Source organism: Rhinoderma darwinii, chromosome 11 (assembly GCF_050947455.1).
Source record: "Rhinoderma darwinii isolate aRhiDar2 chromosome 11, aRhiDar2.hap1, whole genome shotgun sequence".
In the NCBI taxonomy this organism is placed as follows: domain Eukaryota; kingdom Metazoa; phylum Chordata; class Amphibia; order Anura; family Rhinodermatidae; genus Rhinoderma; species Rhinoderma darwinii.
The window spans coordinates 86,635,893-86,652,834 of record NC_134697.1 but is presented as its reverse complement, the minus strand read 5'-3'; the positions used below and the strand labels follow the sequence as shown (position 1 = coordinate 86,652,834).

The following is a 16,942-nucleotide window of genomic DNA, read 5'->3' as shown; positions in this document are numbered from 1 at the left end:
GGCTGAAACGTCATCCCAGGAGGTCGGGCTGAAGGACGGCCTTGGATGCGGGTAAGTATGACACTTTTTTTTTGTATGTGCAGTTTTCCGCATCGGACATTCTAGCAGAAAAACTGCACCACAATTCCCTGCGGCGACCAGGACGAATACACTGTGTACCTTTAAAGAGGCACCAGATTATAAGTGCCCTATCTTGTACATAAGGAGATCGACGCTGTAATGTAGATAACAGCAGTGTTTTTTATTTTTTATTTAGAAAAAAATATCTATTTTCACCAAGTTATGACCTATTTTAGCTTTATGCTAATTACTTTCTTAATGCCCAACTGGGCGTGTTTTTACTTTTGACCAAGTGGGCGTTGTGGAGAGAAGTGTATGACGCTGACCAATCAGTGACCAATCAGCGTCATACACTTCTCTACAGTCATATAATCAGCACATAGTGATCCTGTATGTGCTGTCTTATACTGACACATTAACGTTACTGAAGTGTTTTGACAGTGAATAGACATCAGTTCCAGCCAGGACGGGATGTCTATTCACAATACCGACACTTTGCTAACGTTTGTGTGGGACTTACAGCACAGCAAGCGTGATCTCGCGAGAGCACGCTGTAAACTGTCATTTACATCGAGATCACGCCTTCTGTGCTGTAAGTCCCACACAAACGTTAGCAAAGTGTTGGGATTGTGAATAAACATTGCGTCCTGGCTGGAACTGATGTCTATTCACTGTCAAGACACTTCAGTAACTTTAATGTGTGAGTATGTGACTGCACATCATGATCTCGCGAGATCACCCTGTGCTGATTACATGAATGGAGAGAAGTGTATGACGCTGATTGGTCACTGATTGGTCAGCGTCATACACTTCTCTCCACAACGCCCACTTGGCCAAAAAGTAAAAACACGCCCAGTTGGGCATTAAGAAAGTAATTAACATAAAGCTAAAATAGGTCATAACTTGGTGAAAATAGATCGTTTTTCTAAATAAAAACACTTCTGTAATCTACATTACAGCGCCAATCACATTATATAGAAGACAGGGCACTTATAATGTGGTGACAGAGACTCTTTAAGTGGTTGTCCAGGTTGGGGGCTGTTTTCTATACTAATGACCTATTTACAGGATAGGTCATCAGTATACCATCGGTGGGTGTCTGACACCCGATACCCCGCACCTATCAGCTGTTCCGTGAAACCTATGCAGGGTCAGTGCCAGAAGCAGATGGCTCCGACCACTGTATACCGTCTGGTCTGTAACACTGCAGCTCTGCTCCTATTCACTTGAATATACGGTGGTCAGAAACCTTCAGCTTCCGGCACCGACCATGCATAACCTCCGGTGTCCGGAAGCAGCTGATCATAGCGGGGTCTGGGTGTCGGACCCCCACAATCATATACTTATGACCTTTCTTGTGGATAGGTCATCAGTATAAAAAGAAACAGCCCCCTGCCTTGACAATCCCTTTAATGAGGAAGGATGCATGATGTGAATGCTCTGCACCATCAACCAATAGATACAAAGCACTGACTGATGTCATCGATGGACTCTAGCGGTCGCTGACTTCATTGCAAGAAGGCTTTTTATCTATAGTAACAGGTTAAGATGACGAACCCCCAAATAAACACCACTAGGAGGTCTATGTGGCACTTCAATCAGACGTTCACTGAAGGAAATACAAATACATTAAATAAATATAAAAGAAGATACGACCGATTTAAAAGCCTGCTATGATCAAAGACTAGTACAACATTTCCCAAAGTCAGAAATTGGGGTTTGGAGCGTGAACTCTCTGGTGTTTAAGAAGATGTGACTTCTGTGTGAAACATTTCCCACAATCCGAACACGGAAAGGGTTTCTCTCCCGTGTGAATTCTCTGGTGTTTAAGAAGATCTGACTTCTGTCCGAAGTACTTGCCGCACTCGGAACATGGAAAAGGTCTCTCCCCCGTGTGGACTCTCTGATGTTTAAGCATATCAGATTTATTTGTGAAACCTTTTCCGCACTCAAAACACTGGAATGGTTTCTCTCCAGTGTGGGTACGTCGATGATTAAAGAGAAATGTTTTCCGAGAAAACATTTGCCACATTCGGGACATGAGAATGGCTTCTCCCCTGTGTGAGTCGTTTGATGTCCTATGTACTGAGATTTCTTCAGAAATGTTTTTCCGCACTCAGAACATGAAAACGTCTTCTCCTTTAGATGAATCGCTTGGTGGCTAATAAGTTCATACTTCTCAATAAAAGGTTTGCCGCAGTTGGAGCACGAGTAACACTGCTCGCCTCTGTGGGACCTTTGATGTATCTTCAAGTCAGAGTCCAAATTAAAGCATTCTCCGCACTCCGCACAAGTAAATGGTTTAATACGTCTGTGGATTTTCTGATGGAATATGAGATTTTCGTTCCGGGTGAATCGTTTTCCACACTCAAAACAAACAAATGGTTTCTCCCCCGTGTGAATTCTAAGATGTCTAATAAGACCTGCATTCTGCGTAAAGCATTTCCCACATTCAGGGCAGGAAAAGCTTTTGCTATCTTGCCATAGATTGTGTGTTATGAGCTCCGACTCGTCACAAGAAAGTTCTACTTGGCATGGATCGGATATACTAAGGACTGGGTTTACATTTTGGGAATTGGACTTTTCTCCTGGAGACTCCTGGATGTAAGTCGGTACGGGGCTATCTTCAATTTCACAGGATAAAACAAGTCGTTCCTCTGACGTGTTCCTCTCTCCATCTGCTGAAAAAAAATACACCTTTAAGGCCTCATGCACACGACCGTGTTTTTGCGTCCGCAATTCCACCGCAAATCCACGGGTTAATTGCGGACCCATTCATTTCTATGTGGCCATACCCACTATCCGTGTTTTCACGGCTCTCCGCATGTCCGCACATCCGTGCCGCAGAAACTCCGGACATGTCTTATTACGGGCCGCAAATGCGCTGCGGACATGCCAATAGAAGTCAATGGGCCCGTGGAAATTGCGGATACACCTCCGTGTGTCATCCGCAGTTTGCGGATTTGCGGAAGTGTTGCTAGGCGACGACCGGGAATGAGTTCTGTCGTCATCCTGTTTTACCTAGGCTTTTTTTTTTTCATCCGCATTTTGCGGATTACATACGGATGAACTGCGGATTACATACGGATGAACTGCGGATGACATTCCACGGAACACGGTCCTGGAATTTGCGGACCAGAAAAACACCACGGTCGTGTGCATGAGGCCTAAGGCTTTAAATCCTCAGTTTTCCCTGAGCTAGCAGGTGGAGCCTAACTTCTATGATGTCTCCCATGCACTGTACACATAGAGAGGAGTACCGCTCTCCTATCGCTCTGTAGCTCACTCTCAGAAGCAGCAGCATGGAGGAAATTACACAGCAGTGTAGCTATAAACCCAGTACTAGGTTAGAGAGAGCACTTACCAGATGCTACAGCATCTATGTGTGTGTATCTCAGCCTCTCTCTTACTCCTCCCCCTCTCCATAGACTTCTATTGGCAGCTGTGATCCTTCAGTGAGTTGATAGTTCAACTGTAAAGGATCTGCCAGGCACAGCTTCTGTGTCAACGCCCATAGGTAATCAGTCTGCACCTGCTTCTATGTTTGTGAGATTGACTCCATCTTCCACCACTCAGGATGACAGGCTTAGGAGTGGGAGAGCCTATCACAGCCTGGCCAGACGGAGCTAGCTCCCGCCCTCTGTCTATTTATACCTGCCTTTCCTGTTCCTCCTTGCTTGTGATTCTTCTCTGTTGGTTTCCTGGCCCTGCTGCAGCTTCTAGAACTACTTACCCTCTGCTTGTGATTGACCTTGGCTTTTCTGTCCACTCTTCTGCTCTGCGTATTTGTACCTCGCTCACCATGCTAGTGCCCCTCACCTCACCTCTTGAACCCCACCTCAAGTTGCCTGACCGGTTCTCAGGGGACCGGAAGACTTTTTTCTCCTTTCGGGAGAGTTGTAGGCTCTATTTCCGCTTAAAGCCCCACTCCTCAGGTTCTGAGAGCCAGCGGGTGGGTATAATTATATCCCGGCTCCAGGAAGGGCCCCAAGAATGGGCCTTCTCCTTGGCTCCTGACGCCACGGAACTTTCCTCCGTTGATCTTTTCTGCTCTCGGACTCATTTATGACGAGATTGACAAGACTGCCTTTGCCGAGAGTCAGCTGGTGACCTTACGTCAGGGTAAGAGACCTTTTGAGGAGTACTGTTCTGACTTTAGGAAGTGGTGCGTAGCTTCTCGGTGGAATGACCCTGCCTTAAGGTGCCAGTTTAGGTTGGGTCTGTCGAACTCCCTGAAAGACCTGCTAGTTAACTATCCCTCTTCTGACTCCCTAGATCAGGTTATGGCTTTAGCGGTACGACTTGACCGACGTCTCAGGGAACGACGACTTGAACGTTTTTGTGTTTTCTCCTCTGACTCCCCCATGATGCCTCCCGAGGTTCCGTTGCTTTGTTCTTCCACGGAAGACTCGGAGGTACCTATGCAACTCGGGGCCTCCGTGTCCCCCCAACAACGTAGAGAGTTCCGCAGGAAGAATGGTCTCTGCTTCTACTGTGGGGATGACAAGCATCAAGTGAACACCTGTCCTAGGCGTAAGAATAAGCAGCCGGAAGAACTTCCGCGCCTAAGTGATCATCGGGGAGGTCACTTGGGCGCACAGGTATTTCCCATAAATATGAAACGTAATAAAATCTTGCTTCCCTTTCAGGTCTCTTTTGGTGGTAGGTCTGCTACCGGCAGTGCCTTCGTGGATTCAGGGTCTACTGCTAATATCATGTCTGTGGAATTTGCTATGTCTCTAGCTATGCCTTTGATTGATTTGCCTAAACCTGTCCCGGTAGTGGGTATCGAATCCACTCCTCTTGCTAATGGTTATTTTACACCCGCATACCCCTGTTTTTGAACTCCTTGTTGGCTCCATGCATTTGGAGCAGTGCTCTGTACTGTTGATGCAGGGATTATCGTCCGATTTGGTTTTAGGCCTTCCCTGGTTGCAGTTGCATAATCCCACATTTGACTGGAATACTGGGGATCTTACCAAATGGGGTAATGAATTATTGACGTCATGTTTCTCTGTTAATCCTATTTCTCCTCCTGAGGAGGTGAACACGCTACCTGAGTTTGGTCAGGACTTCGCTGATGTTTTCTCTAAGGAGGCCTCCGAAGTGTTACCTCCTCATAGAGAATACGATTGCGCAATCGATTTGGTACCAGCCATGAGAGAGTATATCCAGCAATGCCTGGCGAAGGGTTACAATCGCCCCTCTACTTCTCCGGTAGGTGCTGGCTTCTTCTTCGTAGGGAAGAAGGATGGTGGTCTTAGGCCATGCATTGACTACCGAAACTTGAATAAGGTCACTGTAAGGAACCAGTATCTCCTTCCTTTGATTCCTGATCTCTTTAATCAGGTTCTGGGGGCCCAATTGTTCTCTAAGTTTGATCTACGGGGGGCCTATAACCTTATCCGCATCAAAGAGGGGGATGAGTGGAAGACTGCGTTTAACACGCCCGAAGGTCATTTCGAATACCTCGTCATGCCCTTTGGGTTGTGTAATGCTCCTGCGATCTTCCAGAATTTCATAAATGAGATTTTAAGAGACTACTTGGGGGTATTTCTTGTAGTGTACCTTGATGACATACTTGTGTTTTCCAAGGACTGGTCCTCCCACACTGAGCATGTCAGGAAGGTGCTCCAGGTCCTTCGGGAAAACAAACTGTTTGCGAAAACCGAAAAATGTGTGTTTGGGGTGCAGGAGATACCATTTTTGGGCCAAATCCTCACTCCTCATGATTCCGCATGGACCCCGCCAAGGCCCAGGCTGTGGTGGAATGGGTCCAACCTGCCTCCCTGAAGGTGTTACCGTGCTTCCTGGGGTTCGCTAATTATTACAGGAGATTTATTGCTAACTTCTCGGTCATCGCTAAGCCTCTTACGGATCTCACTCGCAAAGGTGCTGATCTCCTCCACTGGCCTCATGAGGCTGTCCAGGCTTTTGAGGTCCTTAAGAAGTGCTTTATCTCGGCCCCGGTGTTGGTTCAGCCCAACCAAATGGAGCCAGTTATCGTGGAGGTTGACGCGTCCGAGGTGGGAGTGGGGGCTGTCTTGTCCCAGGGTACCAGGTCCCTCACCCATCTCCGTCCCTGTGCCTACTTCTCCAGGAAGTTTTCGCCCACTGAGAGTAACTATGATATTGGCAACCGCGAACTCTTAGCCATTAAATGGGCATTTGAAGAGTGGCACCACTTCCTGGAGAGGGCTAGGCACCAGGTAACGGTCCTTACCGACCACAAGAATCTGGTTTTCCTAGAATCTGCCCGGAGGCTAAACCCGAGACAAGCTCGATGAGCGTTGTTTTTTTACCAGATTCAACTTTTTGGTCACCTATAGGGCTGGGTCTAAAAATATTAAGGCTGATGCACTGTCACGTAGCTTCATGGCCAGCCCTCCTTCGGAGAAAGATCCTACTTGCGTTTTGCCTCCAGGTATAATCATTTCCTCTATTGATTCTGATTTAGTCTCTGAAATTGCAGCTGATCAAGGTTCAGCTCCCGGGAACCTTCCTGAGAACAAGCTGTTTGTTCCCCTGCAATTCCGGCTAAGGGTACTTAGGGAAAATCATGACTCCGCACTATCTGGTCATCCAGGTATCCTGGGTACCAAGCATCTCATTGCCAGAAACTATTGGTGGCCTGGGTTGCCTAAAGACGTTAAGGCCTACGTCGCCGCTTGTGAAGTTTGTGCTAGGTCCAAGACTCCCAGGTCCCGACCAGCGGGCTTACTACGTTCTTTGCCCATTCCCCAGAGACCTTGGACCCATATCTCCATGGATTTTATCACCGATTTGCCTCCATCTCAAGGCAAGTCGGTGGTGTGGGTTGTAGTAGACCGCTTCAATAAGATGTGCCACTTTGTGCCCCTCAAGAAACTACCCAATGCTAAGACGTTAGCTACCTTGTTTGTCAAACACATCCTGCGTCTCCATGGGGTCCCTGTCAATATTGTTTCTGACAGAGGGGTACAATTTGTTTCATTGTTTTGGAGAGCCTTCTGTAAAAAGTTGGAGATGGATCTGTCCTTCTCCTCTGCCTTCCATCCTGAAACTAATGGCCAAACTGAGAGGACTAATCAGTCTCTAGAACAATATTTAAGGTGTTTTATCTCTTGACTGTCAATATGATTGGGTCTCATTCATTCCCCTCGCCGAATTTTCTCTTAATAACCGGGTCAGTAACTCGTCAGGGGTCTCCCCCTTTTTCTGTAATTTTGGGTTTAATCCACGGTTCTCCTCCGTTTCACCTGGTAGTTCCAACAATCCCGAGGTAGAGGTCATTCATCGGGAGCTGTGCACAGTCTGGGCCCAGGTTCAGAAGAACCTAGAGGCGTCCCAGAGCATACAAAAAACTCAGGCAGATAGAAGACGTTCTGCTAACCCCTTGTTTATGGTCGGGGATCTGGTGTGGCTATCGTCAAAAAATTTGCGCCTTAAAGTTCCGTCCAAGAAGTTTGCTCCCCGGTTCATAGGGCCGTACAAGGTCATTGAAGTCCTCAATCCCGTCTCCTTCCGACTGGAGTTGCCCCCATCTTTTCGAGTACACGACGTGTTTCATGCCTCCCTCCTTAAACGCTGCTCCCCGTCCTTGGCTCCCTCGAGGAAACCTCCGATCCCTGTTCTCACCCCTGAGGGGGTAGAATTCGAGGTGGCCAAGATTGTGGACAGCAAGATGGTCCAAGGCTCCCTCCAGTACCTGGTCCATTGGAGATGATACGGGCCTGAGGAGAGGACTTGGGTATCCGCCCGGGATGTTCACGCTGGGGTATTGGTCAGGAGGTTCCACCTTCGTTTCCCCAATAAACCAGGTCCGGTGGCCCCTCATAAAAGGGGGGTACTGTAAAGGATCTGCCAGGCACAGCTTCTGTGTCAACACCCATAGGTAATCAGTCTGCACCTGCTTCTATGTCTGTGAGATTGACTCCATCATCCACCACTCAGGATGGTAGGCTTAGGAGTGGGAGAGCCTATCACAGCCTGGCCAGACGGAGCTAGCTCCCGCCCTCTGTCTATTTATACCTGCCTTTCCTGTTCCTCGTTGCTTGTGATTCTTCTCTGTTGGTTTCCTGGCCCTGCTGCAGCTTCTAGAACTACTTACCCTCTGCTTGTGATTGACCTTGGCTTTTCTGACCACTCTTCTGCTCTGCGTATTTGTACCTCGCTCATCTCCTGGTTTGACTCGGCTCGTTCACCTCGCTTGTTGCTCACGGTGTTCTGTGGGCAACTTCCCCATTGCCCTTGCTTCTTTGTACCCTTGTCTGTTTGTCTGTCGTGCACCTATTGAGTGTAGGGACTGTCGTCCAGTTGTACCCCGTCACCTAGGGTGGGTCGTTGCAAGTAGGCAGGGACTGAGTGGCGGGTAGATTAGGGCTCACTTGTCTGTTTCCCTATTCCCATCATTACATCAACTCTTCTTGAGAAGACGGATTTAGCAGTAAATTTAGAGTGAGTGAACAGTTAGTAGATGGAGGCGAGAAAAGGAACCTGATAAGTGATGAAAGGGACATTTTTCTGTAATAAGAAATATTACAAAGTTTCTTATATTCGCTTGTGCTATTAACTTATAGAAAGTTTGTTGAAAAGTTAGTGACCATTTAAATGAGTTTTCCCACCAGGGACATTTATGGCATATCTACAGGATATGTCATAAAGGTCAGATTGATGAGGGTCGCACCTCTGAGATCCACACCTATCTGTAGGACGGGGCCCCCTAAACCCTGTTCATATCCTGTGGATATGTCATAAATGTCCCTGGTGGGAAAGCCCCTTCCCGACAATTGAGGATTGGTTACGCCATAGCCGGGTAGGGAGAAGTATGGAACGGGCTCACAGAGTGAGCCCGCACCATTCGATGCAGGTGTCGGCTGTATGTTACTGCCGACACTTCACAGTAACGAGCGGGATCGCGCTCGAGCGCGTTCCCGCTCGTTTAACCCATTAAATGCTGTGTTCAATAGCAACGGCGGCATTTAAATGCTTACAATGAGGGGGGCTCATCGCACCCCCCTCAATGCAACTGCGGGGTGGCGATGGTTGCTATGGCTGCCTGGGGGCCTAATGAAGGCCCCCAGGTCTGCCATCTTTGTGCTCCTATTAAGCCCTGACGTATATTGACCATACATCATATGTCGGGAAGGGGTTTTCCCACCAGGGACATTTATATACTCGTCCCCACATAGGGGTCGCAGCGGTCGCAATTGCGACCGGGCCCTGAAGCCAGGGGGGCCCACAGCCCCCCGCACCACATCAATAAAAAGTTACTATAGTAACAGACTTTACTTACCTTCCTGGTTCCGGATCGCAGCGGAGGTCCTGACGTCAAGCGCTGTGCGCAGCGCATGACGTCACAGCGCTATGCGCCGCGCACAGCATCGAGACGACAGACCTACCGCCGCGGCTGAAGAGGAAGGTAAGATTAGCCCTGACTGGCGGGGTCCGACTCCCGGGACCCGCCAATCAGCTGTTTTGAAGGGGCCGCAGCACTCGTACGAGAGCTGCTCCCCTTCATTCCGGTCACTTCATTCCGGTCACACTGTGAATCGGTGTCGGCGATTCACAGTGTGAGCGAGTAGTGAAATGAAGGGGAAACAGCTCTCGTACGAGTGCTGCAGCCCCTTCAAAACTGCTGATTTGCGGGTCCCGGGAGACACATCAGATATTGATGGCCTATCCTGTGGATAGGCCATCAATGTTTAGGGACTGCACAACCCCTAAGCCTACGATGTAGCAGGCTTAGGGGGCCCATGAGACAGGATCACAGATTGTGTGATGCTGTCTGCTGGGCCCTGTATCTAAGCCAATCACATGGTAGGCTTAGATACATGGCCCATGTGTGATCCTGTCTGATGGGCCCTGTATATAAGCCTACCACACTGTAGGTTTAGATACAGGGCCCCAGCACACAGTAATCTTATACTACGTTGTTGTAGGCTTAGATACAGGGTCCCACAGACAGTATCACACATGGGCCCTGTATCTAAGCCTAGCACATGTGTTACTAATCGTTTTTCTTGTGTGTTTTCTTACAGTTTCGGTCGTTGGACTACGGCGGATTCCAGGACTACTTCGATGACGGCTTTTTTTTTATTATCAATAAAATGGTTAATGAGGGTTGTGTGGTCTTTTTTTTTTATTTCAATAAAATATTTTTTCGATGTCTTTGTGGTTTTTTTTAAACTATATTACTACCGCCTTAGTAATGGCCGCCGGCTGATTGACAACATCCATTGCTAAGGCGGGGCTTAGTGTTAGCGGATGCAGAGGCTAACACTAACCCCCTTTATTACCCCGGTACCCACCGCCACCAGGGGTGCTGGGAAGAGCCGGGTATAATCCAGTACTTGACCATCTGTAGTGATGGTCGGCCACTGGGGTGGCCGCAGGCTGGTATTATCAGGAGGGGAAAGGCCAGATACAGTGGCACTTCCTACCCTGGTAATGCTAGGCTGCTGCTGCTTTATTGTATCTGGCTGGTTATGAAAAATGGGGGGACCCCACGTAATTTAAAAAAAAATAATTGGAAAGAACGGTGTCTGGGCCCCCCAATTTTCATAACCAGCCAGATACAACACAGCAGCAGCAGCAGCATTACCAGGGTGGTAGGGGCCACTGTTTTTGGCCTGCTGGGCCCTATATCTAATCCTATCATGTGTGATACTGTCTGCTGGGCCCTATATCTAATCCTATCATGTGTGATACTGTCTGTTGAGCCGCTGTATCTAATCCTATCATGTGTGATACTGCCTTCCGAGCCACTGTATCTAATCCGATCATGTGTGATACTGTCTGCTCAGCCACTGTATCTAATCCTATCATGTGTGATACTGTCTGCTGAGTCATTGTATCTAATCCTATCATGTGTGATACTGTCTGCTGGGCCACTGCATCTAATCCTATCATGTGTGATACTGTCTGCTCAGACACTGTATCTAATCCTATCATGTGTGATACTGTCTGCTCAGCCACTGTATCTAATTCTATCATGTGTGATACTGTCTGCTCAGCCACTGTATCTAATCCTATCATGTGTGATACTGTCTGCTCAGACACTGTATCTAATCCTATCATGTGTGATACTGTCTGCTTTAGCCACTGTATCTAATTCTATCATGTGTGATACTGTCTGCTCAGCCACTGTATCTAATCCTATCATGTGTGATACTGTCTGCTGAGCCTCTGTATCTAATCCTATCCATAGTTGATAGGGTCGTAGTGCTATAGATATGCTATGCTGTCTCCTATACACACATTTTTTTTAGGCGGACACATATGTATTGGGGCTATTTCCCCTGACATTTTAAGCCCTGAGGGTATGTTCACACGGCAGCGTCCGTTACGGCTGAAATTACAGAGCTGTTTTCAGGAGAAAACAGCTCCGGAATTTCAGACGTAATGGCATGTGCAGGCGTTTTTCGCAGCGTCCATTACGGATGTAATTGGAGCTGTTTTTCCATGGAGTCCATGGAAAACGGCTCCATTTACGTCTGAAGAAGTGACAGGCACTTCTTTGACGTGGGCGTCTTTTTTACGCGCCGCCTTTTGACAGTGGCGCCTAAAAAAAATTACCGTCGGCACAGAACATCGTAAAGCCCATTCAAATGAATGGGCAGATGTGTCCCAACGCTTTTGAGCCGCATTTTCGGACATAATTCAATGCTAAAACTCCCGAATTACGTCCGTAAATAGTGTGTGTGAACCCAGCCTTAGTGACGCCCCGGCTGCTAGTGCTGCATTGTTGGGTCACTTAGGAGACCCAGCGATGCAGCTGAAAGCTGCGGACCGTCGGCCATGAGGAGTTTGCGGGGGGCCCAATAAGAACTTTTGCATCGGGGCCCATGAGCCTCTAGCTACGCCCCTGCTCGTCCCGCAAAAAACAAGAAATCATACGGTTATGTCAATAGAAAAACAAAAAGTTATGGCTTTTGGAAGGCGGGAGGGAAAAATGAAAATCTGAAAAATGGCTGCATTGAATGGTCATTACTGACCCGGGCTGATGTTTGCTGGGATTTCCTCCTTACACTGTTGATCCTGCCACACATACTTCTCTTGCTCTACTTCTACTTTCACTATGACTAGGCCTTCATCCTAAATAACCAAGAAAGTAAATATATAACATAATAAAGTCTAATGTAATAGGAAGTAAACAAAGACGTTCCAATCTGAAGGATCAACAGCACAAGACACACAGGAGATTTTGTATTTGTTCAGATCGAAGATCCATCTACCTGTTGACCCTGTGGGACATTGTGATTTATTTTTGGACACTCCTGGGAATACCGAGGACTGGACCATCTTTCTGTTGTAAAAAAAAAACACAAATGAAAAGACGTAATATCTTGTGTATATGTGAATCCAGTTAACTTTGAAATCTGATCCTTTACGATCAATAAAAAGTCTCCTCTTACCCGGTGATGTGAGGGGCTGGTGGTCCTCCATCATGACGTCCCTGTACAGATCCCTCTTACCCGGTGATGTGAGGGGCCGGTGGTCATCCATCATGACGTCCTTGTACAGATCCCTCTTACCCGGTGATGTGAGGGGCTAGTGGTGCTCCATCATGACGTCCTTGTACAGATCCCTCTTACCCGGTGATGTGAGGGGCTGGTGGTCATCCATCATGACGTCCTTGTACTGATCCCTCTTACCCGGTGATGTGAGGGGCTGGTGGTCCACCATCATGACGTCCTTGTACAGATCCTTGTGTCCTATATACTCCCACTCCTCCATGGAGAAATAGACGGTGACATCCTGACACCTTATAGGAACCTGACACACAATGAGACAGTCATCATCCCGACACCTTCATATCGTTACTATATAATGTCCCAGCATTCCCGGTAGTCCTCACTTTTAGTGAGACGCATTAAAGAATGAAAAGTACAAATTGATGCAGCTCTATTCAGAAGTAAAATCTAATATCAGAGCTCCAATAGTGCGGTACTTGAGGGAAACAAACATTACAGCCCAGTTTGTCCCCTTTATGCCCCCACTTTTGATATTTGATTTATGTACCTTTCCCTTTTATTCCCCTTCATCTACGATAAGTCACAATGCTGAATGGGATTTGTTCATTAAATGGGGTGTTCTCTACATAGGGACCGTTCACCCCTTCCCTGTTAGGTAGAATATACCTCTCTAAGCTCGTTGTTTTATTGATCTATAATTTTTCTTAATTCCAGAGATCCTTTGATCCGTGCGCTTCTTGCCCTTCTCTTCCCCTCCCTTTTTCATTTGTTGACATTTAGTTGGTGGTGTACACCAGGGCAGAATTAGAAGCTAAGAGTCCTTGAGAGGAATGGTTTGTTACCCTTATAGCGTCTCCTGTGTATATAAAGCATTGCCGCAGACCCCTCGTAGGACTTCTCCTTTGTAGTTTAGGAACTGCTCTTATCGGTACATGACGCGGGGATGGAATCTTCGTCTAAACACCTGGGATGATGGTGGTTATACTCCAGGGGGACCGAATTGTGACAAAGCTCTTGAGACTGGAAGATATAATTTAAGACACTATGTAGTCGGGGGCGGGTTGTAGATCATGAACATGAATCACTGGAGTAGTTGTACTATTAATGTGTCCTGTACAGTATAGTTAGTGCACCAATGAGGACAGCGCCATCATCTGCACGAGGCAGTAGTGAATGTGCAGGTCATAAGTAACGCAGCAGTTCTACACCCACCAACCCTACGGCTTCCTCTTCAATGTGAAACCCCACGGTATATGAATTCATATGGCTAGATCTCTGTACAAGCAGAGCCACTTATCTGGCGCAGAACGTTTACATATCGGAGATCAGCGGTGAGAGCTCTGTTCTAAGGACCATGTGGGCGGCTCTTAAAAGAGCCTTTGTGGTTAAATGTGGGATAAGCGGCGCTCACTTGCTCTTGGCGCTTTTGCTGCTCTCGGTCTTCTTGGGCAGCAGAACGGCCTGGATGTTGGGCAGGACGCCTCCCTGAGCGATGGTCACACCACCCAGCAGTTTGTTGAGCTCCTCGTCATTGCGCACGGCCAGCTGCAGGTGACGGGGGATGATTCGGGTCTTCTTGTTGTCCCGGGCGGCATTTCCGGCCAGCTCCAGGATCTCAGCAGTCAGATATTCCAGCACAGCGGCCAGGTAGACCGGAGCGCCGGCGCCGACCCTCTCAGCGTAGTTGCCCTTGCGGAGAAGTCTGTGCACACGACCGACAGGGAACTGAAGTCCTGCCCGGGATGAGCGGGTCTTGGCTTTAGCCCGCACTTTGCCTCCTTGCTTTCCTCTTCCAGACATCTCTATTATCTGATCAGATCTAACGGTTGTGCTCCGACCGTCACTTCTTATACCCGGATGGAATAGCGGGCTTCTTCTCTGATTGGCCGCATCTAAAACTTGTATTCAGTGCCAGACACTGTAGCCAATGAGGAAGTAGAATATTTCTATAGACTCGCAGATAACACCACGCCCCTTCCTCCGTCTCTACCAATAGGAACATCTCCCGCCTGAACTCGAATGGAGCAGGAATAAAGCAGCAGCGGCGGATTCTTCTCATTAGGCGCCAAGTAATGTGCCCCGTCCCTGCAGTAAGAACCCAAAGGCTCTTCTCCGACTGGACAACCCTCAAAGGCTGGGCCTTGTGCGAAATACGCCTGGGCATTAGAAGGGGCAATTTAGATCAAGCACTCTTGAAAAAGGAAAGTGAATGGATTTTCAACATGAAAACAGTGAGTCCATTTGGACTTAATGAAAATTTTGGCTTCGGATGCTTTCTGTAATAGATCTATATCAATGTATACTTTCTCCAATATGTACATATCTCTCCATGGATGTATGAAGAAAAATTATGTCCGAGGTATACCATTATCACCATCATAGGATTTACATGCCATTCATTATACAATCCACTTTATTTTGTAAAGTTAAAATAAAATTAAAATGACAGCTTTTTTTAGAAAGTAAAAATTAAACATATATCCTCCTCATTTCTTTCATTTTCCATAATTTGGTTATAGCTTTTTGCAGTCATGGTGTTCTGTTAATAATTTTTGCAATTTCTCATAATAATTTATAGAGAATCTTACCTATATCATACCAGTCGAGACTGAGGTCTCTGATTGGTCTCTGAGACTGTCAATCAGGAAGGACCCTATTTATAGGGCACTTCAATGGCGGCCTCCCACCCCTGGAAGAAGCCAGAATGCTGGCGAAACGCGCGTCGGGTTTTTAATCCTTTATCCTTGGTGCCTTCACATGGCCAGAGTTGTCCCTGTTCAGCTCTCAATTGATCACGCCACACAACACGGCTGACAGTTGTCAGCTGTCTCACTGCGCTACACCGCTTGCGTGTCTCGCTGTCTAATCCTAATCCTGATCAGCTGGGATATCTCCCTCACCTCTCACCACGATATGGTCTGACGGCTGGTAACTCCAGGCATAGTCTACCCGAGGTTGCAATTCACTATCCTCGAGTCTGACCACAGGCGAGGTGCAGTGAGCAGGGCCGCCATCAGGAATTTCAGGGCCCCCTACAGCTATATTTTCTGGGCCCCCCTACCGTGGCACCGCCTGTTAACGGTACTCCGTCCAGTACTATATCATGGTACCCAGGGCCGCCATCAGGGGGGGTATTATGGGTACTGATGTGAGAGGCCCGGCCAAACCTAATTGAAAGGGGGGCCCGGCAAACTGCCGCGACTTGCCTTTGGTAGAAAAAAAACAGGCCCCTGCAATGGGGCCCGTTTTTTTCACCAAAAGAATGTCATGAGCTGCGGGCCCCCCTTTCAATTAGGTTTGGCCGGGCCTCTCACATCAGTACCCCTAATACCCCCCTGATGGCGGCCCTGGGTAGCATGGGGTCGTCATGGGGGCCGTCAAACACCGCCGCCTGTGCGACCGATCACGCGCACCCGCAAACTCCCGCGCATGCGCACCGGCGACCGCCTGGAACCGCGCACCGAATTTTGAGGCAGATTTTGACCTGCCCACACTATCTTGCCGCGTTTTTTGCCCACGGCGATTGAGGACAGCAGACAGAAAACGCAGCGAAAAATGCATTTTCTGCCTCCCATTGATTTCGATGGGAGGTCAGAGGCAGAACCGCGGCAAGAAAGGACGTGCTGCTTTTTCTTTTTTCCGCGACTGCCTCCCATTGATTTCAGATTAAATCAATGTGAGGCGGTTTTGGAAGTTTTTTGGTGCTGATTCTGACGCAGTGTCCGAGTCAATATCAAGGCCCAAAAACTCTGTGAACTGGGCCTTATTGTTAGGGCTTATTCAGACGAACGTGTAATACTTCCATGCAACGTGCGTGATTTTCACGCGCCTCGCACGGACCTATGTTACTCTATGGGGCCGTGCAGACTGTCAGTGATTTTCACGCAGCGTGTGTCCGTGTGTCCGCTGCGTAAAACTCACGACATGTCCGATATTTGTGCATTGTTCGCGCATCACACACCCATTGAAGTCAATGGGTGCGTGAAAATCACGCCCAGCGCTTCCGCAGCCGTATAAACTATGAATGAAAACAGAAATGCACCACGTGCTACAAACATACAAACAGAGTGTCATAATGATGGCGGCTGCACGAAAATCACGCAGCCACGCATCATACGCTGCTGACACACAGAGCTGTTATGGACCTTTTGCATGCGCAAAACGCCACGTTTTTGCGCGCGCAAAAAGCACACGCTCGTGTAAATCCGGCCTTAGGGTAGGAACACACTAGGCATGAACACTGCAGATTTTATGCAACACATTTTATTGTGGAAAATCCGCAGCGTATTACAGTCGCAGCAGAGTGGGTGAGGTTTGAACAAATCTCATCCACACGCTGCAAAAAAAATGGACCTGCAGTGTGGCTTTTTAAGCCGCAGCGTGTCAATGTATTCTGTGGAATCGCTGCTCCTCTGTTGCAGAAATGC

General features: G+C 47.9%; 1 protein-coding gene, 1 long non-coding RNA gene and 1 pseudogene across 2 annotated transcripts; all 3 read right to left on the bottom strand.

Annotated features, from left to right (window-relative positions):
- Positions 1 to 1,604: 1,604 nt before the first annotated feature.
- Positions 1,605 to 2,541, bottom strand: LOC142662987 (uncharacterized; annotated as a pseudogene).
- A 10-nt stretch (positions 2,542 to 2,551) lies between these two features.
- Positions 2,552 to 12,352, bottom strand: LOC142663812 (uncharacterized). The gene is made up of 3 exons (XR_012851142.1): positions 12,276 to 12,352; positions 12,036 to 12,135; positions 2,552 to 2,741 (listed from the first exon to the last, which is right to left on the bottom strand). It is a non-coding gene; the product is annotated as an uncharacterized LOC142663812 (long non-coding RNA).
- Positions 12,353 to 13,922: 1,570 nt separating this feature from the next.
- Positions 13,923 to 14,315, bottom strand: LOC142663765 (histone H2A type 1). Its single transcript, XM_075842597.1, has one exon. It carries the CDS (start codon positions 14,313 to 14,315, stop codon positions 13,923 to 13,925), a length of 393 nt encoding a protein of 130 aa, XP_075698712.1.
- Between the last annotated feature and the right edge of the window lie 2,627 nt (positions 14,316 to 16,942).